This window comes from Dermacentor andersoni, chromosome 9 (genome assembly GCF_023375885.2).
Source record: "Dermacentor andersoni chromosome 9, qqDerAnde1_hic_scaffold, whole genome shotgun sequence".
Lineage (NCBI taxonomy): Eukaryota > Metazoa > Arthropoda > Arachnida > Ixodida > Ixodidae > Dermacentor > Dermacentor andersoni.
The window spans coordinates 86,367,854-86,393,383 of NC_092822.1; the positions used below are offsets into that span (position 1 = coordinate 86,367,854).

Genomic DNA, 25,530 nt, shown 5'->3' on the forward strand with positions numbered 1-25,530 from the left:
AGAAACTGATGGTGGTAGTATTATTTTGCCGTGAAGATGGCGCTTACGCGTCCGTTGGTGCGCGGTTCACGAAATCCGCCCGTGCTTAGTATATTTCACTTCCACACGTTTGTAGTCTAGTTCCACTAGATCGCGTCAGGGCGCCGCCCATTGCATTATATCGGTGCAGCTTCCATGCATACATGGCAAGCGCTGAGGAGAGCCGCTTATTTTCTTGCAAGGTGCAGCGTGCAAGTGAAATATTGCGACCGATCAAGCCATGCACTCTCATTGCAGCACCATATCCGAGTACCTCGATAAGCGCGCGTGCGAGAGTGCATGTGCTGGTATTACCGTGGCCTGAATCGAAAGCAGTGTCAGTACAGGAATGAAATTCTCTTCACGGAACACATTTACTTGTAGCAAAATTCTCTTTCACGGTAGGCTCAAAACCAGTAGCCAATGAAGAAGAAAAGTTATGATTGAGTACGGAACCAGTTGTGTTCACATAGGAGGTTGTGTTCATATAGAGCAGAAGGGTGGGACTAAAAATTAATCTGCAGAAAACTAAAGTAATGTTTAACAGTCTCGGACAGGAACAGCAGTTTACGATAGGTAGCGAGGCACTGGAAGTGGTAAGGTAATACATATACTTAGGACAGGTAGTGACTGCTGATCCGGATCATGAGAGTGAAATGATCAGAAGAATAAGAATGGGCTGGGGTGCGTTTGGCAGGCATTCGCGGATCATGAACAGCAGGTTGCCATTATCCCTCAAGAGAAAAGTGTATAAGAGCTGTGTCTTACCAGTACTCACGTACGGGGCAGAAACCTGGAGGCTTACGAAAAGGGTTCTACTTAAATAGAGGACGACGCAACGAGCTATGGAAAGAAGAATGATAGGTGTAACGTTAAGGGATAAGAAAAGAGCAGATTGGGTGAGGGAACAAACGGGCGTTAATGACATCTTAGTTGAAATCAAGAAAAAGAAATGGGCATGGGCAGGACATGTAATGAGGAGGGAAGGTAACCGATGGTCATTAATGGTTACGGACTGGATTCCGAGGGAAGGGAAGCGTAGCAGGGGGCGACCGAATGTTAGGTGGGCATATGAGATCAGGAAGTTTGGAGGGTCAACATGGCCACAATTAGTACATTACCGCGGCAGTTGGAGGAGTATGGGAGAGGCCTTTGCCCTGTAGTGGGCGTAACCAGGCTGATGATGATGATGATGATGATGATGATGATGATGATGACGGAACCAGTGGTTTTATGCTACCGCCACATTACCTAGGGGAACACTATTTTGTACGGTAAAGTCTTCTTCGGATTAAAATTGCCGATGATAAATTCCAGCACCGATTCCATTTTGCCACATAGATGTTGCGTGAGGAAAAACATTTCTGAGCCAGTGTTCTTTTTTCCGTTGATGTTGTGTGGGGTATTGTGGCGGAAGGGCTAATGTTGGGGAAGGAAAGTCGAAAAATGATATGATGTGGAGATGGTGCAGTCAATAATAAAGGGTATTGTCACAAGGTTGTGTAGTGGCCTAAACGTATTGGCTGTAAATAGTGTAAAATATGCTATATTTGTGCTATTAGTATTGTGGTGACATGTGAAGTGCGCTAAGAGCATAAAGGTAAACTATGTACGCTACGTGGTGTGGTCCATGTTTCCCGTCGTCCTTGTGTTGCGCTGTTTCTTCTAAAATGCTCAACCAACTAGCCGCCAAGTCCATCCTGTGCATATATAATGAACACACGCATGAGTGTAGATGGTCTTCGAAGCTCTTAGAACGAGCACTGCCACAGGATACGAGCAGAGCACTAGTAACAAGTGCACACAATAGTAATTTAAATGTGCGTGCCGATGCATGTGACGTGGCTATCGGCATAAGCAGTCTCAAAATGCTGGAATGCATGCGCTTCAAAACGCTAATGATGCGCTGCTAATGCAGGGCAACAGCTTACAGCGGACTGAACCAGAGTCTAAACTAATGCACTTGAAAAGAACGCATACACGGCAGCGTGAGGCATGTCGAAATGCCTGGTACTGGCGTCGCAGTTGACCATATGCGAATGGAACTGGCTCACCAGTATAGGCGCAAATGCTCACCAGTATAGGCGCAAATTAAATTCACATACGTGGATGGTTGGCGCGATACTTTGTATCCGCGTATTTTCGGAGAACATATAATGTATGGACTGGAGAAGCACTCGATCGTGAGCTGAACGGCACATTTGTTATTTTCCTGCGGTGAAGACAAGCTGTGAATGATTCGCACGTTGTCGTCTACGTTGTCTTCCTTCGTTAGTCGTGGCAAGGAATGGAAATGATGCAAACGCAAACGTATTCCAGTACTCAACAGCACAGCACACTGCAGAGAAACTCCACCCACCGCAGCCGATTCCTCAAATACATTTGGTATATATATAACCTCTAAAAGAACACGACTGGGCCTGGTAGCGCTCTGGTGTAGTGGTTAGGATGTGTGCTTTGAATTGTATAGATGCGAGTGTCGCGGGTTCGAATCCACGTGATGCATAGAGTATTGTGATTCTTCATATGTGCGTGATTCCCTTGACAATAATGTTCTAATAGATTGTGTGGCTCCTGATTGTGAAATTTGCCAAGATAATTTCTCCGCAGTGGCGTTCGGGGCGCATACGCATAGGCCGCCTATAGAGCAGTCACGCCTCATGGTAGGCAGCAAATAGCCAGGAAAAATGACTTTAAAATCCTGCATAACTTTGCTCACGCCTATTCTGAAGGCCGCTTGGAATTGGCCCGCTGTCTCTGGGGAGCCGCCTGAAGATCCGTATATCAGCGGCCGTAATTTGATCTGATTTCCTGCCTGCATGGGTGGATTTCATCCAGGACATGGCTAAGAGGGCACTGGGAAGAGTACTAGCACTCTGTTCTGAAGGAGTACAAGCACTATGTTTTGGGGGAGTAGAAGTACTCGGTCTGGGGATAGCACTATTACCCCTGCGGGGACAGTATTAGCACTCTACGGAAGAGTACTAGCACTCCCTTGCGGGTGGAGTAACAAAACTCTGTCAGGAGGAGTTGACCTACTCTCTCAAAGAGGGTCGATCAACTCTCGAAAAGAGAGTGAAATATGGGACAAGCAGCTACACTCTCAAAGAGAGGGCCCAGAGCTCTCTGTTTTTAGAGTGTACTTACAACGTAAATAAAGACATTACCTATGAAAGCTTTGTCTTTAAGCACCAGTGCTAAGTTCGCTTCGGTGGGCCTTGGAGTGTGCAATCGAAGGTACTTGTTTTGTAAATTGAAGCGGAGGCCTTTAGCAGAGCCTTTAACGCTCAGGTGTGGCTAGTTCAATGCTTCTCAAAAAATGGATAATTGAAAGTCGTGCAACAAGCGAAAGGAAAATAAAAATAACTCAAAGAGAATGCAACTGCCTGAGGATAACCCTTACAGCACATGCGCCTGAAAAAAAAGAAAAGGAAAGACAGATTATAAACAGAATCCCATGTCGGTTTCTTGTTAGCCCGCCCAATAAACACAGAGCGAACCCTATGCATTAGTAAAAGAAAGTATAGGGCTTATCAACACTATGAACAAGATATTTTAGTAGGAATTTATGGCCATTGGTTGTCTTATGATTGACGTACTTGCACCAACACGTTTAAAATTTTTGTCATAGAAGACTATTGAGGCGGACTGCGCATCTACATGATTCTTCTGTATAGGAGGTTCACACTGATTTCCTGGCCTTTGGGAATTAGTTCCTCCAAAGTTGCTAAACAGGCTTTATGTATCCCAACGTCGCTTCTTCCGATAGCCTTACACGAAGAAAAATTAGATCCCCCTAACTTTTTATTACGACGCGCCATTTGTCATCGATATCTTTTCCACAAAATTTCGCGCAGTATTGCAAGCATAAGAAATAACCGGTATATTACGCTTAGTTATATATTGCCTAGGCTCGACGACCCTTTGAAGCTATGTACAGAGCGAGACATTGCGAACTACATAAGAAAGATACACGAACACGTTTCGAATACACGTTTCGCGCTGTTGCTAGTTTCAGTAAGGATTACCAACGTGTCCAACGTGCCGTCCTTTTGAGCCGTCTTTTTGAGTGGAGTAAAAACCTAGAATACGATTTTTAGCCAGCATGAGTGCCACTTCAGTTGCCGAATATCGCAAGTACGAGCACGAACACGTTTGTCATGTAGAATGTTTAATGGCTGATAATAATAAAGAGGGCACGCGGTCGATGACTGTGGGATGGCATCGCTCACGAAAGCTGTTAATAGGAGTAGCGAACTATCCAGCTCAGCAGGGATACTGCAACGACTGCCGTAGCGGCCTTCGTTGTGTGAGCACCGTTTGGTTTATCAGATGTCGAGGTGAGATCCACAATGGCGTTAGCAATCTTTTGCAAATGCGCTATGGCAGCTGCGTTCTTCTTGGCATCGCAGGGTTTAATCGCCTTATCGATGCAGGCCTTCAAATTTTGTGCCCCCCTGCAGGAACAAACATAAAGAAACATCAGACACAATTTCTTATTAGAAGCCAAAATAATCTTATGCATTCAGTATAGCTTAAAGCTCAATAAATATTGAATATCACCTGCCTCAGGTAGGGAATCTGGGTAACATTATTTATTCGATAGATCGTAAGGCGTATCTGTCTTAGTATCAAAATTAAAAAATCTAGGTATGTGGTCCCATGGCTGAAAGAAAACGGGCAAATACGGGAAGCATGGCTAATTAGCAGTAACCCAAGGTCATGAAACTAATGTTTTCAGATATTTTACCTGGCTAAAGTTTTGCACTCAAACTGACACAGTTCGGTCACACAATGTGCAAGGAAAACCTCCAGGAAATGTAAACGAAGAAAGGCCGATGTTTTGGCACCAAAGTATTGAGTGTGACGTAACGATATTAGCTCAAGCGGTACATCAGCGTATACACGTTCATATTAAGTCTCAGTATATGTATATTGTTAAAGGGAGTATTTACTCTACAGTAAACAGCTGGCACTTGGCCAGTCAAGACTGCACAGGGCACACAGGTTTCAGCAGATCTTCTAGTCCGACTGGAGGCACTCTGACCCAGCCCTATTACACCGTCTTTGTCTTCGAAACTGTTCGTGACATTATCCCCGGCCGGTGAAGCAGCGTACCGGTGCTGGTTGTGGTGAAAATGGGTTATCTCATTTGTAACGTTTGAGGCGGGAAATATGAACGATGTCATTTCGTGGTGTGGCCGTTGGTGAAGTGGATGCGATGGGAGTTATCTCATAGGTGACAGGAGTAACCTGGTGCTGCACGGGGTAGAATGACTAAAACGACGTTTATTCCACAGAATAATGTGCCGATAGCGCTGCCGTAGAAAGGGTATTGTGGAAAGGTATTATAGCAAAAAAGGGAAGAGTGAGGCCGCCTCTGTTTTGTTAACGGAGGTCCTGGAGGCAGCTAAGGGAGGCCAGCATGACTCTTGCGGCTGTCGCGGAGCCGATCGCCGACAGATGGTGCCGCAGGGTCCCGGTACGCGGTAGAGCCCGACGTACCGCAGCATTAACTTTCCACAGAGACCGACGCAACGAGATGGGAGCCTGAGAAGGACGAGAGAGCCCGGTGAAAAAGCAGTATTCTCCTGTCGACGATCGTAGATGCACTTTTGTGCGGTCTGCGATGGCGAGAGCCGAGGGCGGGCTACTGTGCGTGCGACGAGCGCATGCGTGATGGAATCTTGCGCATAGCAAGTCGTGGACGTCGACGCCGGATCAGAAGGGAGCAAGGTTTCAACGGGTAATATGGGACGGCGGCCAAAAAGAAGATAGAAGGGTAAGTAGCCGGCAGTTTCAAGACGCGATGAGTTTTATGCAAATGTGACGGTCGGGAGGGCAACGTCCCAATCGTGGTGATCATCAGAAACGCACGTGGAAAGTATGTCGGTCAGTGTACAGTTGAGGTATTCAGCGAGTCTATTGGTTTGAGAGTGATATGAGGTGGTAAAGTTGTGGTTAGTAGCACATCTGATCGAAGCAAATCGTCAACCAGACGAGACAGGAAGTAGCGACCGCGATCTCGGAGTAGGTGACGTGGAGCACCACGTTGGAGGATGACATCTTACAATAGGAAGTCGGCTACGTCCGTTGCCGAGCTGGTTGGCAAAACACGAGTAAGTGCATATCGCGTGGTATAATTGGTAGCCACTGCAAACCATTTGTTGGCTTTCGTGGGAATTGGAAAGATGCCGAGCAAGTCTCGGCCCACTCAATAGAACGGCGGGGTTGGAACGTCAGTTTGCTGAAGGAGACCAATAGGTTGAGTCGCAGGTTTCTTTCTCCAGTGACACAGGTCACAAGATGTTACGTTGCGACGAACGGAACGAAAAAGGCTCTTTCCGAAGAAAACTGTGTGCCCTGTGCAGTCTTCATTTGCGAAGCGCTAGACGTTTGCTGTTGAGTAAATATTCCCCGTAACGTGTTTTTGGAGGAGGTTGCGGACTCTATTCGTCCCGGCCCTGGATCATCGGAACGGACTCCGCGTTTCTCCCGCCTCCATGGCCGAAGACGGTACGCCGTCATTGCAGCCCGCGCCCCCGGCTCCGGTACAGGTGGTCCTTTCGCATCCCTTCAACCGCGGCACATTTTGCGGTACGGACAACAATGACGCCGACGGTTCGCTCCTATTGTATGAGCGCGTCAGCAAGCACCGCATAGAAGATGAGACGCTTATGCTCGCCGACATCGTTTTCTACCTACGAGGGAGACAGGTTTTAGCAGCTTGTTTTTTAGTCCAACAGCAGACTCTCACCCAGCCTCACTACATCCGCTTTGTCTTAGCCAGTGTTCGTGACAATGTATATATATATATATATATATATATATATATATATATATATATATATATATATATATATATATATATATATATATATATATATATGCACAAGGAAACTATTTCTCAAAAAAAAAGATATTTTTGGAGGATACATGCTGTTGTTACTCACTACTTTCCCTACGCTCCCTGTTTCTAGTGCTGTGAGATGAAAACATTGAGACAGGTACAATCCTCCAAAAATATTTTTTCTTGAGCGCAACACTTTCTTTGAAAGTGGCAGTAAACCTTGGCAAGTAGCCTCGTGATGCCTTCAGGCTTCGTGACACTTTCAGGACATTCCACCACGTTTCTTCTTATTTCGCGTCTTGTGCCTCGCCGAAGGTCACCATGTACAAATTAAGCTTCTGGGTACGTTAAAAATGACACGCAATATACAAAACACAGTAAATGGGAATGATTGATCAGGTTTACCATACTAAACACCACATGTGTTATGAACGACGCTTTCAGTGCTCTGCCAATTTTTTTTCCGCGCGAAGATGAACGCAATATTAAGGATAACAACCGCGCATTCGGGTTCGTGTACCGGAATCTGAGCGTACAGAATGTACTGTTTCCTTTCATCCACCATATCACGCTGCTTCCGAAGTTAGGGATCGAACCTACCCCTGGCTCAGCAGTGCTCAAAACGTCATCCAACAATCCTGAGCATCTGGCGTCTGTGCTTAATATAACGGGTTCGAAACCAATTGTCACACAAACTTGGGTCAGTGGGCATGTGACCCTTGGTATTTTCCACTCTTCAGCGGACCTCGTTCACCCATCTTTAGTTACTAAGTATGTGCCGCTTCAATGACAAAGCAATCGCTCACAGTTTTCGTGCTCAGCAGAATCAAACGCGCATCATACACATGCAGGCAATCTTGTGTTAATGCATACTCGTACACGAGCAGAGCAGTGAAATTCGCGGTGGCGCCCCTAGATGGCGCAGCCTGTCCAGAGATAAGCGCGAGAGAGGAACGAGGCAGTGGCAGTACATGGCTCATACATGGAAAACGCGGGGAATGCTGGAGATGGAAATTCAAGAGGATTAGCGAAACTGCGAACAACGGGAAGCAGGAGCCAACGTTTCGACAGGTCCACTTGTCGAAATGTTGGCTCCTGCTTTCACATTGTTCTCGTTTTGCTTATGCTTCAGACATGACGCTTTTCTGCGGCGGCAAAGCGGTGTGCCGCTTAAATGCTGATCGCATTAAATTTGACAGCCATCCTGAGACTATTTCAGCTGGATTTTTTTTCTTTAGTTACAGCTACATGAGATCCCCTGGTTATCCTCACTCCTCTCGCTCATGTGGGAAGATCGCCAATGCCTTGCATATTTCAGGACTGTCGAGGCCGACGCTGACATGACGTGTGACTTTAGATTGAATATTAGTAGGTCATTGGCTTCTCGCATATACTTTTCTTTGGACGCTTACCTCTCTATTGCTTCCGCCTGAGCCTCGAAGGTTCCACCTTCAAAATCTGGATTGGAAATACAGGAGCTCATGGTACTCAGGTCCATGCATTCACGAAGTTGTTGAACAGCTGAGGGACAAAAGCGCAAAAGGAAACCGTTATATATGAGAGAAAAATAACCAGATTGGTCATATATTAGCTTACTGACTGATATTTACTGAGATACTTGCGGAAAATGCAGTTTTGTGTGCTTTTTTTTGCAAATCGAGCTTCCGCTTGAAGTGCGAAGCGTTGACAAGAACAGGCGTACTATACACTGTCTTGGGGACGCACTGAGCCGCAGTTTTTGTAATCACCTCTTCTTTTAGTTAATGATGAGCTAACTCGAGGCATGATAAGCGCTGCAACCACTTAGTATGTATGTAGGTATGTATGTATGTATGTATGTGTGTATGTATGTATGTATGTATGTATGTATGTATGTGCGCGTGTGTGTATGTATGTATGTATGTATGTATGTATGTATGTATGTATGTATGTATGTATGTATGTATGTATGTATGTATGTATGTATGTATGTATGTATGTATGTATAGTGAGTGTATGTGGTATATTTTCTATCTGAAGATTTTGCTTCCGAGTCATCGGCGAGGGTGAAATTATTTTTTTCCTTTTACTAAGCTAATCATTTTCCTTCCTGACATTCCCGACCACTACTCATTTTGACTTGCTAGCTAGGACAGCCTGCAATTTCAATGTTCGGTGTAAGAACGAATCCTATAGAAATTCGCGCTCCCCTTGCAGTATTTGTCGTTCACGCTAAAACTGACAAAGCAATATGTGTTGTCACATTAGACAACACAGATTGTTGGTCGTAGAATCGCGTGGTTGTTGTAAAATGAGGGCGGCGTAGTTACTTGGTTTTTCGGCAAATTCCTCGTTAACCCCAACAGAGCGATCGGGTTTCCTAGTTGCCTAGCGCTGCCCTAACCAATGTGACCTATCTCCTTCTTCCAGTGCTGGCGAATGCAAGCAGCTTACGATGTGAGAAAAGGAGGGTGGCAGCGCTGGTTGCGCAATGCCTGCAGCCCTGTACGTCGCCCTTTATTTTGTTTCCAAATGTAGCCAGGCTTCCACTATCTTGGCTGGGCAAAACTGGATGTGCTGTCAAGACCACATGCCGAAAATTTTCATGTATTTTATTCAGTCTGTGGAGATGCTTATAAGTGCATCGTGATGTGACTGTGTCGACGTCAGATTACGAAGGGTGTTAAAACATAACTATAGAAGGCTAAGTTCTCGAATGTTTCGTTCTTCTGAGAAGGCGCACACAGAAGCAAAGGTCACTAATGAGTAGGCAGACGTAGGCTAAGACCGACCCGCGAGCCTGAGTCCGAGTGAGCCCTGCTGAGTAGGATTCTTTCAAGCTTGATTAGGAGGGAGCGCAGCTATCTAGAATTTTGGTGAGTGAAAGTCCGGATTTGGCCCTAAACAGAAAATACCATTTTTTAGTTAGTCTACATGTGGACCATTTAAATAAGCTGTGTAAATACAGCGCTTTTTTTTATTAGTTTCTCACACAGCCTTTAAAACTCACTCGTGCTCATTGCTATCTGCTCAGTGTCGTAATTGAACTAGTACTAGCATGTTGTCATTCATTCTTATCTGGTAAGTTCTGGTGATAACTTCCGATACCCCAGTACATCGTTAAAACTTGTATATACTTTTCTCTCGGAGTTTTGATATCACCACTCCATGTTTGGAGGAAAAACAAGTCTATAGTGGAAACTTACACTGGCAGCTTTCTGCAGACGTGATTTCTTTACGAAGTACAGCGTAGCCGGTCTCCATGCGAGCGAACTTCCTTTTTTCGGCGTCTGTGCAGCTGGCGTAAAAACCTTCCTTGCAAGGGTTGATCTCGGGGAAACCGAGTGGATTGCTGTCGGTGGAGAAATAACAAGACGTTTACGATAAGGTTCCTAAAATTGTCATTTTCTAGCCTCATTCCGGACCCTAAACATAAGATATTCAAATATCTTTTTATTGCAATCTTCTGACGTCAAATTTGCGTAACCACCGACGCAAGCACAGCGTGCTGACTCGCAGAGTCTTCTAAACAGACCAATGTAATACTCTCCTCTTTTATAGGGGGACACTTTTGTTTCCTATAAAAACGAGTTGCTTGCACAGAGCAGCTTGGTTATCTAATTGGCTGATAAGAGGCGAAGAGAGCGCTGAAATGTAGAGGGATTTGTTCGGGCCGAGCCAGTGCACTAAAATCGATGACCGGATGTAGAGGACGGTGCCGGCGTCTGCGACTGGTCCGTTTTCCCTTACTTAGATTGCGGTGGCTGGTCTAAAATCGCGGCGGCATGGAACGGAAGGTTAATAACGCCGCTAAAAAGGATCCTTAGCAAAGAAAAGTTGGCTGGGCGACGTCATAAACGTGCCAAAAGTGCTCGAAAAGGTTACGCGGCGACGCAAAAGCTTTATTCTACGGAAATAAACCTATGCTCTCCGGCAGGTGCGAGTAAACAGTGCCTGAGCGGTCGGTAGCAGCCATCTTTTATTACTTTTGGAATGGGGCAGCCTGCGGCTACTTACAGAAATATTCAGTTTTGTTCAGCATATTATAGTATCTTTAGCGCGTACAAGTGCTCATGTCGCAACGAACAAAGTTGATCGGAATCAGCATACTGTCTTAGAGCTTGGCTGCATCAATGCACTTCAGAGACATGTTCCCAAAGGGGGAGTCAAAAGGTTTGTCTTCGTCTCCCTCTGTGGTGATTTTGACAAGGGGGCATTCCCCAGGCGGTGAGCGACATGTTCGGAAGTCAGTTTTGGCCATGTACACTGGGGCTTCGACTTCGTTTCCTAATTTAGGAAAACCAAACTACGATTGAATTAACTGATTTCTGCTTACTGAGCGGAATTTATTGTCAGGAAGCCTTCGAAGGCAGTTTTGCTTCTCAGAATAGAAGAAATTAAGTGGTACTACTCAACGCATAGGTATGCCTAACGCCAGTTGACGTTGCTGTAAATAGACGTGATGTTTACCTTCAAACAGGGGAGAAAAACTGTACTTTGATTGATTGTGCAGCACAGCTGTTTTAATCTTTATACCTGCTCACCGGTTGAGAGCACGCACGCTTTTTCTGTTTTCCGAGTGAACGTGAAACTTCTGAACACCTCTGCAAGCAAAATGGACATGTGCCTTTCTAACGTGCAACTCGTGGCACTCTCGCCAGTCACAGACTGTTCCGCATCATTGTCGTAGAGCCGCAAAAATACCCTGACACACGGCTACCATTACGCACTTTACCGAACTCTCCACTTTGTATGAAACTTCGCATTCTTTAGACACTTTACTTTAGGATGAAGAACATGTCACAGCACAGAGAAGCTCACATGAGAACACCAAGACACCCGCCACGGTGGCTTAGTGGCTATGCGGTTGCGCTGCTTATGACGAGGTCACGGGATGAAAACCCGGCCAGGGCGGTCGCATTTCGGTGGGGGTGAAATGCAAAAACGACCATTGGGAGGGAGTTAAAGATCCCCTTGTGGTCAAAACTAATCCGGAGTCCCCCGCTAAGGCATGCCTCATTATCAAATGGTGGTTTTCTCACGTAAATCCCGAGTATTCAATTATAGTATGCCAATAGCAACGCCGACTACGAACACCGTGGCCCTTGCATCAGCGAAATGAGATCCATCAACTGAACAGCAGCAATGATTGGGCGCTCGAGTTAAGTCCGTGGCGGTATGAGCAAATTATTCAACGAAGAGAACAAAGGCCATTGCAGCAATGCCTTATTTTTTCACTCTCGTTTTAAGCGAATGCTCTTAAACTTAACCGCTCCTTGGCCAACAGTCTATGACGACATTGCATGCGGCAATTATCAAAGCCTGCGAATGTGACAAACAAGAAAACATTTGTTGAGTGCTTAAATATATTTAAAGGCAACGTGCTGTTACTGCTACATATTTGTACAAAAATTAAAAAAAAAGGTTTCAAAACTATGTCTGAGGCATCCGTCTGAACATGGACAGGCTGCAACAAAAGGGTACTGTGAAGGTGTTCAAGTTTATAGCGCCTTTTGAGGTTTTTCTAAATGTAACATTTGTAACACGCAGCTTCGCACTAAAGCTATATTAATTACTGTTTCGTTCTTGCATAAGGAAACTACGGCTAACGATTGTTTTTCCGAATGACAACAAACTAAGCTTTCTTACCTAGAACATAATTTATCTAACGGCCGTGTGTACGGGCATTATGCCCCCATTCAGAGAAGAGCCTCTTACCTTATAGCTCAGGACATTCATACTTTATAATGTTATGTGGAGGAACGGCTATGTCGCGGTCTTGCCTTCACACTGTGCGCAGCAGCTTGGGCTCACTGGCGCTCATTTTGCAAATGCCAGGTTGGGCAGACACTTTGCTATGTAACTATGCTGGATGGACTTTAGCATACTTTTAACAACCAAAACTTGACAACGGCAATCAAAAAAGCTTACGCAGTAACGCGTCACTGTCGTTCCTTGTTTGCACTGTGTGGCTCACAGCGTCAAAGGGGAGCGAGAAAGGAAAAACAAATTTTACACTATGTGGCGGAAAGTGAATGGAAGTGAGAGTGGGACTATGCTAGTGTTGGTAAGAAGCATAGAAAAATTACTATTGGCGGCTGCAACAATGCATGCGAAATCCCCTTTCGTCGTTTCTACATCGGCCAACTGCCTTAGTGGTGTGTCAGAGAACAGAGAACATGACTTGCCTCGAGAGGCACGAAAATCAATAAACGGATCAACACTGCAATGAATGAATTTCTGGTTGTTGCAGCTAGGCGAAAGAAACAACACATATCTCACCCGTTGCATAAGCTTTCCAGATAACTATCTTTTCGTTCAGCACTTCTTACAAGTGGAGCCATCCCATAGTCGTCGGCAACTCTCCAATAGCAGGCTGATATGCCCTGCTTGTCGCAAAGTTGTTGTCCACCGCCACCTTCAAAGCAAGCACAAGTGAAGGTTGAGGTGCAGGATGCAGATAAGAGCCATGGACATTGAAAAATACACTAATTTGTGTTTTTATTTTAACATAGAAAAAAATATCCGATGGCACCTAAGCACTTATGAATTGTGAATGCGAAAGCAATATTTTCCGACCGGGCGCCGCTGAGATAGGCATCGAGTTATGAGGGCCTCGTGGGAAAGCGAGCGCGTTGAGACTATTGGCGCGTTTTGGTGGTGATGGTGATAATGATGTTGTTGTTCCTGTTGTTGTTGTTGTTGACGATGATGATGATCTAAAGAAATGAAAGAGGCTTTGATTTGTCCTTACCGAGGCGCAGTTTAGAGCGTGGGAGAGATCTTACGCCGAAAAGGAACGCGCGTATAGACAGGATCATTGAGGATGCCGCCATTTTGCGATTGCAGCGCCGTCTATCGTGTGGCGCCATGCTGGTATGTGGAACCTCGCTGGAGTATGCGCGGTTGAGGGGCTTTTCACGATAAGTGGCAAGTTATCTCTCTTTCCGGATGTTTCAACAAGCTGTTTGGATTGGAGAACATCTTAGCGTGTCGTCACTAAGCTGTTGGCGTCGATATAGCCGCAAGATCGAACGGCGATGGGCCTAGACGCACTCCCGCAGCTTTCCCCACGCCCGAGATAGGATGCGAGTCAAGTCTGAATAGTGTCGATACGTAATGTGTGCGTGTAACGTGTTGTTAATGTATCTCTAGACTTGAACTCTATTAAGGGATCACTAAGGTGACAACAATCAGAGGTGTCTCCGTGTCATGCGGTGCGCCGCATCAGCGTACATCCCAATCCATGTAACTGGGAATCTCCGTGGTAGCGCGTTTTGCTAGCTTTTGTGGGGCTACAATTTCCGCGGTACGATTTTCGAAACATCGTTTATGTGGCAACAGGGTATCAAGCTTTACAAAATGAGGAGCAGTAAAATAACTCGATCGAAATGGCTGTTAACATGGGTAAAATGAGCAGATGATAGTGGCTGCAAATTTTCCACGCGATACATGACGCACGGGATGCGTTGAAAGAGTGTGCGCACTCTTAGGTCTCCAATGGTGCCTGTGCGCGCAAGGACACCTGGCCTACTCCAGTGAGATGAGAAACGAACTTTTCTTTTTGCAACGGCTGCAACTTTATTTTCTTCAACAAAACAGCGCGCGATGAGCGCCGTCGGCAGATTGCCGGCGAGCTTTGGAAGCACAGGAAAACCACGTCAACTAGTGCCAGCCGACACACGGTAGGTATGGCTTTGCTTACAGAATAGAAAAGACACACCATCATTTATTACTCGGCATGTACTCTTTTCGTAATACATCCTCGGTCAACTTCCGCCAGAACGTTGGTTGCCAACCATCATAATCTTAGAACACGTTTGAACAGAATAAGCTTACTGTGCGTGCACGAAGAAAGAGTTAGCTTCATTCGCAATGGTTGAACGATTGTAATAAGCACCTTTCTTTCATATCTGAATTTCATCATGAGACTGCCCTGTTCCGAGTTTTTTTTTTTTTTTTTGACAGAGAAAGAGAGAAGTTTAGTGATACGTAAAGCAGAGAGGTCGGCCTGAGGTATATTCCTGTAGCCAGCTACTCGGCGTTGGGGGAAGGGGAAGAGGGAAAGAAAGAGGCGCATGATGGGTGAGGTTGACGAGAGAAGGAAGATGTAAAACATATGGCAAGCAATTTGGCATGCTTTCGTTGCAAGTTCGCTGCTGAGCGCTCACCGGGAACAAAACCTTCCGTACACACACACGATAGCATGAAGCCCTTTCTGTTTATGCTGGCAATACGAAACGGACGCCTCTCTGCTATCGCAGCGGTGGTTTCGACGATGTCTCCGCAGCTGATGATGCACTTCACGCTTGCTTCCTCAAGTTATTTTTGCATCCCAATACAGCAGAGTGGTAGCCCATCGACCTTGAGTAATCTGACATCACAGAAATCTCAAACAGAACGCGTTAGAACCGCACTAATTTGCAATTAAACCGCTACCTTTCCAAACTGTCGCGGGGAGAAAAGCGGAACCGGCACATACCAGTGCGAGGAGGAGAGCGGCGCGGCGCCCTGGTTCGAGGCTTCGTTCCTCCTCGCCGATAAAACGGTCTATAACACAGGCTTCTCAGAGCGAGAGCGAGGGCGACATGGAGCGCCAGCGATGCTCGGTCCCCTCACGCAAGACTTGGCGCGCTACTGGCTAGCAGGCGTTTCCTTTCGCCCACTCCGCTCCGTGAAGGTGTGCTCGTGCCTTGGCGTCGCAGCCAATAGCAACTCCGTTGAGGCACGCTCGTGACGCAACGTGGCAGCCACTTAGAACTTAGGTTCGATTTCGCTGCTACAGACGCCGGCTTTTTCGCTCAATGACCTATTTGACGTGTCACATGAAAAATTTTGCCCTTGGCGCTTCCTTATTGTTTCTTAAGAGGGAGCTTTAGCTAGGGTCCTACTCCAATGCTGCTTATTCAAATACATGTAAAAGACAGAAATGCTTTTCTACGATATCCACTGGGCCAATTTTAATGAAACTTGTTGCATTTTGAAGATACTGTTGTATTCTAACTATCCGCCCTGTTGCATCGACGGCGAGCTGCGGCTTGTGCTGATCTCTGCATAGCGGTCTGCTAAACCCTACGTTTCCCGGTCGTAGCCGCGTTCGTAGCTCTACGATTTGCTTCTTCAGCAGCGGTTCGTACTTTAATTGCGAGGAGGCGCCATAACGTGTACCGATCAGTGAACACTGGTATCCAGACTACGCGGCGCACATGTCACATCCCCTGGCCTGTGGCACGATGCGATGTTGTTGATGATGACGCTGATCATTTATTGGCAACCCCTTCGAAACAACCTTTTCTCGATGACAAATAGTCACCTCGCCTGCTTGAGTTAACCAGGTCGAGCTACACGTTCCATGCAACTGCTACATCCAACTGCTACATGTCCGGACACCTGGTGGAATACAACACAACTGTCCTGCGAAGTTTGTAGCTATCGACGCTATGCGCCGCGCATGTCACATCCCGTGACGCAGTGTTAATAATGATGATGCTGATTTATCGGCATTCCCCTTGAATCGGGACGCGGACAAGCAGTCATCTAGACTGCCTGATTTGTTCACGAATGCTATGCATGTTTCTCATTCAAAAATTTTTTGTAGATCTCCTTAATCTTACGTTTTTTCCTCAAGCCTTCTCTATTTACTTTATACTACTACCTTTGGAACTTCTACCTGGCGTGCCACCTGGTGTAAAAATATGCAACAGCGATACAAAGTGTGCGCGTATCAACTCTACGGTGTGCACCTCTCACATCATGTGACAACTGGCACGATGTCATGGAAAAAGGAAAACGTTAGGAGGGAGCCTCTCGCAACGCCATGAAAGCGATATGCGTCGAGTGGCTGATATCTGTGGACAAGAAGTTGAAAATTTAGGACTAAGATTTCGCTTTAAAGAATCACAATTTATGGTATTCAATGAAAAGAGTAAATACACAGTGTTAATGCAGGGCCAGGAAATACCTCGAATAATAGAATACAAACACCTTGATTTATGGATAAACCAAGGCGGCGTATGTCTGCAGACACGGAAAAAAAAACAGCCATAGTGAAGAGAAATGCCGCCATAATAAAACACAGAGCGCAATTGGGATGCAATAGGTACGATGTGCTCTTTGGTATGTGAATATATGCTATGGCTCCAGGACCTAAATCCGGAAATGCGGTTGTTTCCTTAAAGTCAGAGGTACGTACATTCTGTACACGGTGGCCACCAAAGGCCGCTGGAACGCCTCGCATCGGGCGCTCACAGGAAGGCCACTAATGAATCTGTGCAGGGTGATGTGGTGTGGAGAAATTTTGAACTGAGAGAAGCTCACAGTAAATTTGATTTTGAAGAACGGCTGATGAATATGCGAGAAAGTAAATGGGCTGGGAGAGTGTTCAGGTATTTGTACAGAAAAAAAATTTCGGGGCGAAGCATTCATATGGAGGTGGATTAGCCAGAGAAGGTATTTAAGAGGGACTGTTTAAGAGGAAAAAGCAAAATCAGTAGAGAAAGAATTTATAACTCAAAGGGAAGCTCATTACTTTTCGAAGCGAATTCAGGATGCCTTAGAACACGCACTTATAAAGTGAGGTACATGAAGGAAGTAGAAGCATCTGCTTGCTGCTGTAAAGCTAGCGATACAATGGAGCACATTATATTAGAGTGTGAAGATATCTGCACAGCGGTCGATATAGGCACCTCTGGCCTCCTTGAATCCCTTGGGTTCAGCGGGAGCAGGGGAAAAGTAAACATGTCCGCAGTAGAGATTAGTAAGAGATGATTGAAAGATTGGTGGAAGGAAAATAGGGAAACGATGAACAACGGAGGCTTACAAAATCAATGTTCCCAATAGGGGTTCGGAAAGTTTGGTTATGACAATTCTCCGTGTTCTTTTTATTCATTCCTTTTTTTCTTTTTAAAGATTCGTAGGACATTGGGCAATACAATAACAAGAGCTAGGTTGTGCAACCCACCGCCCCTTTCCAAGGGGGAAGCTTATAGCATCCATCCATCTATCCTTCCGTTTTCGAACTTCTTCCCTCGTTACAGCTAGAGTTTTGGGACGCTTCGTTGAGACGATGCACCTCTGGTCACAACCTCTGCGATCAGAGGCAGTGACAGGCGCTGCACAGGGTTTCGAACGCGTTGCTTGAGGAACTGGAGCTCTAAGTAGCGGTTGGCTTCCGCGTACTTAGAAGGCACGGTGGCAAGGGGGAGCATTCCCCATGGCAGACTGCAATATTGTGCCGCAAATAAACACCCTCCACGTATTTTTGAATAGTAAGCGGGGTTGGTTCTTTATTTTTTTTCATTATTCAATAATATCAAACATTTCGGCAGTGTAAATTCAGGAATATCGCCTCAGACACTCTGTTAAATGTGTTACTGTGTGCAAAGTGTTAGCTTAGGTAGTATGAAGGACGCTTAACGATTTGTATATCTCAAATTTCTGTTTTGTCACTGCCCGCAGTGCTAATTAAATGTGCAGAAGAAATTTGCACACAAACCGAAGCGACCATGGAGGCCCTGGCGCCTTCCTCTTTCGCTTGCTTCGCGGCTTCAGACACAGCCGACTCACGAGCTGGCCAGTTACGCTTGCGCGCAAGAAGATTCACGCATACTGGTAGAACTAAAAGCTTACTAGCAAGTATATATACGACCTGTATGGTCAGCAACATGGCAGCGAGAAACGTCAAACGCAGAGTGAGAGAGGCTGAGACAATCGCATGGGTGGCGGCAACGGAAAAGATACCGGCTATAAGTAACTGGCTCAAAGGAAAAATCGAAATCAGGGAAAGAAAAGCGGCAGTTTCACCACAAAGGCAAAGCATCGATTGGGACAGCAAATCGGTGGATAGCCATACGAAGTAACGATAGTACACTCCCAAACAATTACACGCCCTTTGGGTTGTGCCCTGCCACACAACGATAATCGTCATCTGTCTTGCTCGCCTTTCCTTTCTTGAAACGGCTACGCTCGCTACTTTCCTGTCGAAAATTTTCGGTTTTGCTGATAGCGCGCATGCCGTTCATGACTTGGAAATACCTGCAGCGCTAAAGAAAGGAAATGCGAACAAGAGAGACGACGATTGTTATAGTGCGGTAAGATACGACACTAACGGTGTAATTTTGCTTAAAAGTACTTTTATCGGCCGTATAAACTTGTAAGCATAGGCGTACTATACTCGCGCACAACTTTCTGTCCTAATGACGGGAAAGCTACGGGCGCGTGGCTGCTACATATGTGTTACCGCGCGAAGTAGACCGCCACTGTTTGACAGTGCTTTTGGTTGCTCGGAACAGACGCTGAATAGGCACAGCTCCCACGTGTGATGGTTTCGCGTTTCCCCAGAGGTTGAGGGGGAAAGCCTCCAAATAAGTAAAAATTTCAAATGTGGTGTGTTCTGTCTTTTCTAATTGTCGCTAATGAAGTGTTTAGGTTTTGTCTTCGCCAGTCTGAACTGACGTCGATTAAAACGAAGGGAACTTTTCAGAAGCGGTCTCAGTTGTGCGTGCGTTGCCTTCTTAGCTTTCCCTTCATAGCCACAAAAAGTTATCCTCTAGTACAACTAAATTAACAAGCATAGTGTCACGCGCGCACAAGGCAACATGAACACATCTCACTCAATGACCTCGGAAAACCGCTGACGAAACGCCGCAGTGAGGAAACGCGGCAGCAGCAGCGAGAGAATTGACCTTCGTGCAGCCGCTCCCATCAATGCGAACTCCGCCTTGAAAACACCGCGCCGCGCGTTCTCTGTACCTGTCTAAGATGGCTTTAGGAATACAGCGGCCCGGCCAGGCGCGCGAGGCTGGCTAGGCCACTCGCCGTAGTACGCTCCCCCCTCCCCTCCCTACCGTCTCATCAAAGGCTTGTGTACGATGGAAGGCGGCGAACTTCCTCCCCGCTTTCCGCCGTTGCGTGCGCGATATTGAGCCGCGATCGCCTGCTCACCCTCGCACACTTTCCCTCGCACAAACATACGGCGCGCCGTATGCTGTATGTGACATACAGCATACGGCGTGCTAGGACCATTTATACGGAACCTCATGTTATACGCAAGCTCGCGGTGACGGCGACGGCAGCAATGCTCTTGTGGTGTCCATACAATTGCTGTCACAATAAACGAATATATGCTAACTCGAAGGGAAGCCCTTCACTTTTCGAAGCGAGATCGCGGTGCCTTAAAATGCTTAGTTATAAAGCGTGGTACACCAATGAAGAAGGCGGATGTGTTTGCTGCGGTAAAGCTATGGAAACGGCGGAGAATGTTCATTAGAATGTGAAGATATCTACCCAGCTGCCGGTCTAGACTCATCTGGCCTGCTTGAAGCCCTTGGGTTTAGGTAACAAGGGGAAAGAAAACATGTCCTTGATAGAGGCCAGTAAGGGGCGATTGCAGGTTTTGTGGCGAAACAGTAGAGAGACCATGAACAACGGAGGCATCCAAAACCATTTATTTTTATTTATTTATTTAATCATTTTAAAATACGGCTGGCCAACCTGGCCCAAGCAAGAGGGGCAGATAAGCTATAATAAAGACTATGATAGATATGTACACGCAATCGTACAATTGTCAAGTAATAGACAACATTGCGCGTTACCTACAATACATTATGGATTAACCAAAAGCTACAATGAATGCATAATAATTAATAACGCGCTATCATATATTTAATCAAACTGAACATCAGCCGGGAAAGGAAACCTAAATTCTAACATACAATGTGTTCTTCCCGAGACTGAACGAAATTTGTCGACATAATTACTAAATATAGAAATCTATTCCAGTCCACAATAGGTGTTGGGAAAAATATGCTTTAGCTTTTGGGAAAATTGGTTGCAAAAAACGAGCTCTTCTGGATCTTGTTTGTCTTGTTGCTAAAGGGCGACGGTATGGAAGATCACTTATCTTCGTGTAGCCAGTCAATATATTATTAAGAAATTTTATGAGATTGATTTCCTTCTAGAATACAAGGAAAGAGTTCTGTCATGAATTCACTTCAGAAATCTGATCTTTTGTATTTATTAAAAATAAATCTGGTGGCTTTACGTTGAATCCTTTCGAGCTGATTAACATCACTTATCGTGTGTGGGTCCCAAATTTTGGACGCGTATTCTAATTTCGACCGCACTAAGCGAACAAGCGCACATGAGAAGGAGCATGACAAAGCTTTCTGCGTGAGAAGCACAGCCTTTTTAATGCCTTCAAATGTATGTCAGATGTACGTTTAGCCCAGATTACTTTGCTAGTAAAATAAACTCCAAGATACTCATAACTGTGAACGGTTTGGATGGCAATGTTGCTGGAGCAGTACTTAATACTCTCGGGGTCTTGTTTCTAGTGAGCCTTAGTAAAACTGTTTTATGTACGTTTACCTGCGTATCCCAAGCTCGACACCAAGAACTTAAGCTAAAAACAGATTGTTGGGGGATACCGTGGTTACTAGTAGAAGTTACGTCTTCAGAGGTAATACAGTCATCTGCGAACAACTTTGTCGACACTGATGAGGCGTCCTCTGGTAAATTATTATTATAAATTAAAAACATCGAATGCTCCAGTACACTGCCTGGCGGCGCACCAGCGTTAACCAGATGCGATCCAATGAATAAGCCAACGTAAGGTTCAAGTTGGTGCAAAAGTTTGGAATGTGAAACTCTATCAAAGGCTTACAAAAGTAATGAAATAGAATATCAACCTATTCACCATTGTCAAGAACCACTCAAAGTTCGCATGGAGTTGTTACTAATTGCGTTACTGTAGACATACCCTCCCGGAACCCATGCTCATAATTTGGCAAAATCTTGTTTTCTCTATGATATGTCCTAATTTCTCTTGCGACGATATGCTGCAACAATTTACAACGCGGTGGAGTAATAGACGCAGGCCTGTGATTCTAAACTAGTAGCTTATCTCTTTTTTATCTGTGAGTTGGTAAACATTTTGCTTTATTCTAATCACTTAGCACGTCTGCAGAATTTGAGCAAACTCGAAATAATTTCGCCAAGAACAAGCCTAGCTGTAAAGCAAAACACTTTAAAAACGACTTCGGCAGTCCGTAGGGGCCAGGGATTTTTTATCGCTCAGTTTCCGTACAACGGACACAAAGACACCCGCAGCAACTATTCGCACATTAATATATCAATGACACATTTGGGTTCTGCATGCGTGAAATCAGTTGTAGGGGCACTGTAAAAACTTTGAATCTATCTGCAGTTATTTGTGGATCCGTAATACTATTGCCATCCAACATGATTTCTTCTATCTTATGTGTAGCTTTACCAAGATGTCTCCAAAACTTATGAGGATCATTTTTAAGAAATCTGGGCACAGTGACATTATGATAACATGTCATAGCTTGAATAAGTTTCCCCGCTATCAGTTCTTTTTAAAGTCATTCTATGGTTGTGTTATTATGTGTTTATGTTTGCGCAGGCGCTATAGTTTACGCTTTAAGCGCATAATCTGTCTAATCCCCCAAGGATTTATGCAAATTCTCGTTTTGTGTGTGTGTGTGTGTTTGCAAAATCAAGCAAATAATACTGCCGAGTTTTATATATTGACCAATAGGGACCATCTTTGATCTCGCTGTGAAATAAATCCGAAGGCAGAACAGCCCTAAGTGCAAAAACCTAAGTGCAGTTCTTTTACCAGACCGTTCTATAACCTTTGCTGACCATCGCTGCTGGATGAGGCGGTCGTGCTGCAAAGCTCACACACAGGAAAGAAAATGAAGAATTGCGCGTCCGAAATGGGGAATGAGACTCAGTTGCCCAGCAACACAGCCCTACACTCTAAATATTAGGTCCCAATTTTGTTTTCATGGATTTGTTTCATTGTTTGCTTTTATTTTATGCCCCCCGTTAGCATTCTTAGGGTGCTTCACGTACTTTCCGCGGGCTATCTATCGATCAATTTATGTTTCTGTCTATGTATCTAACCGTTCTCCCGTCTACTTGAGTCACTGAGTAGTAAGTAATGGAATGGGTATCAGATCGTGCAGCTGTACTGAGGTCAGAGCTTGGCAGCATCGAACAAACACGTACCTTAAATACTTTTTGGGTATCTTGTATCTGTATCACGATACCTTTGGCAGGACGCGTATCAGTATCGGTATTTTTGATGCATAAAAGAATGTATCTTGTATGTTAAGATAAAAGATATTGCTATCGCAACTTCACCATGTGAAATTATAAACTTTGGCTGAACTGTGCGCATGCCGGCTCACGCTGGCTGGCTCAGGCAGCCCGTGACGCTATGGAGTCTGAACAATCTACATCGTCGGCGACCGCAACTTCGGCAGTAGCGAAACGTGGCCGTCTGCGCGGGTACACGTACCGCAGATTTTGCAAGGGAACGGAAGAACGCAGGAAAGCGAGCGAAGAAGCATGCAGCCAAATCCACCATCGTACACTCTCCAAACACAGGGCGTGTGGAGCGACCATTAACGCAAACATTACTCGCAGTGCAAAACTCGAAGAACCACTCAGCGGCTTCCAAAGTGGACATTCTTGCTTTCGTATTCTCAACTCGCAAGAAGTGTTTAGGTGTCCTCGGATATCTTTTAGAGGTACGTTGGATGGATGCGGCACTTTTTATGGAAGCACGTCCGATTTTGTACACCCCAACCTTTATGTAACCCCGAAAGGGGTCTTCAAGGAAAATACAGTGATGGGATGTGATGTTTCAGTTGGTTGTTCCCTGTTTTTCGTTAGGATTGTCGGCATAAGCACGCTGAACAGCCAAATACATGCTTCCTTCGCGTAAGCGCTCCTTCTATGTCTGTCGCATTCCTTTTTCGGCACAGCCTGCGGAGATTGGCCTGCTAACCAATCCCGTAAGAACTGCCTCATCTGCTTCCATAGCGTTGATGCGGTCTTTCACAGCAAGAGAAACGCATTCTATTCGGTGCCCTCAAAGGCGATACACGAAGAGTGCGCGTCATCCCGTGTGTACAAAGCCCGAACGGGGCACGCAGGGGCGCGCCATAGCTAGCCAGCGACGTGTAATGGTAGTCGCTGGGCCCGAAATAAACGAGGCTTGTCTATAACTGACGCCAAGCATGTCCAGATTAGACGACGCAGGCTGGCTGCGTACCGCTGCTCGGCATTTACTCATACTCGCCTCATCACCACGGCTGAAGCTTAGCAAGGGGCTTTTTCAGTTGCTATAATAACGACTGCCTAAAAATCATTAGACAAATTGCCGCATTACTTTTGTTGAGTTGGGCTTTTCGACGGCCCCCATTCTCCTGCGCTTCGCGTGCATTCAACTCTAAACCCTTGTTCTCTGAAGCGTGTAATGCATAAAGCCGCTTCTACACACCGATTTCATTACCAAGGCGGGCTTTGAGCCAGGCTAGCACGAATTGCTGTCGAAACGCGCTACGGCACGTATGCGTCCTTTTCATTTGCCCAGGTTCCTAGCTCTTGCAGTGGATGACGAGAAGGTACGCGTGTATGAAAAGCATCACTGTATCTATTTTAACCACCGTATTGTGAGGGTAGTGTAAAGCTTCACGGAACGCGGTTGCGAAAGAGCGTTCTCCTAGCGGATTCGCTATCCCGACACGTGTTTAGGGCGACAAGTTGAATTCTTCCCGCGTGCGCCCAACGTAGATTTAGGCACTCCGAATCATATTAAGCAAATAAATAAGTCGACCAAAACGTGTCCCACGGGTAAAGTGCACTTCAGAAAATTAAAAGAATGGCAGTATTTTCGAGGGAAAGGCGTGTCTTACCTTGGGCGACAACGAGCGGCGCGAAAAGCACAAGGGCCCCTGCGAGCATCGACAACACTTTCATCGTCATTCTCTGAAGCGAACCGCAGCGTCAAAATGACCAGAGGGATGTGGTAGAGCGGTGAGACCTTAAATACTACGCCCCACGGTATTGCTAAACGAGCGATACCATTCCTCCGTTAGCTGCGGAAGCATTGTACGAGACACGCCTGCCGTTATCAACTTGTGTATTGTGTGACCTTTTCGCAAAACGTTCCGTCACACACGAATTCCTCCTCTCTATCAGGGGAGGTGGAGGAGTCACAGATTAGACGTTGGGCGCCGCTTGCACCCTGACCGTGGGCAACGCTACGACATGGAAACTTACCTTTATCGGTAGGCGCAGCGCGCGCGAGTGCTCGGCAGGCGTGCTCCCCTCATCCCCTTCCGCCCCTCCATATGTGCTTTGGGCCACGCAATCTCAAGCTCCGTGATAAGGGGGCATACGTGGATGCGCGTCGCCAATGGCAGCTTTGAGAGCTCTACGACCACGGCGGCATAAATATGAGACCGATGCTTCGATTTGTGACATCACCCAAATATCAAAGGTCTCTCCTAGGGCCACGTACGGTAATGCACTCTAACTGTCACGGTGCCCTTCTATAGTAACGATTGCTTCTGCTTAAATGCACATGTTGATTGCGATATCGAAACAACTCATCGCGCTAAACCACGACTACTCAAGCATAGGGTTGGCTGTGGGAACGTTCATACCGACAAGGACGTGTGGCCAGGCCATCGTGTACGCTTTGCGGTTGCTGCGAGATGCTTCAGCACGTAATATCGGAGTGTTCCGCCTTACATCCCTCAGCAGAATTCGCTAGTGCGGGATTATCACCTTCCTGGCGTGGAGTGCACGACACTCGATCAATGTTTGTACCCCAGTGGTTGTGCGTCTCGACGCAATCAGGCGCA

General features: G+C 45.9%; 1 protein-coding gene across 1 annotated transcript; it reads right to left on the minus strand.

The window, feature by feature from the left end:
• Positions 1–4,172: 4,172 nt before the first annotated feature.
• LOC126528362 (uncharacterized) lies at positions 4,173–24,805 on the minus strand. Its single transcript, XM_050176260.3, has 5 exons — positions 24,577–24,805; positions 13,130–13,265; positions 10,054–10,199; positions 8,281–8,389; positions 4,173–4,475 (listed from the first exon to the last, which is right to left on the minus strand). Exons 1-5 carry the CDS (start codon positions 24,644–24,646, stop codon positions 4,259–4,261), a joined length of 678 nt encoding a protein of 225 aa, XP_050032217.1. The 5' UTR covers positions 24,647–24,805; the 3' UTR covers positions 4,173–4,258.
• Between the last annotated feature and the right edge of the window lie 725 nt (positions 24,806–25,530).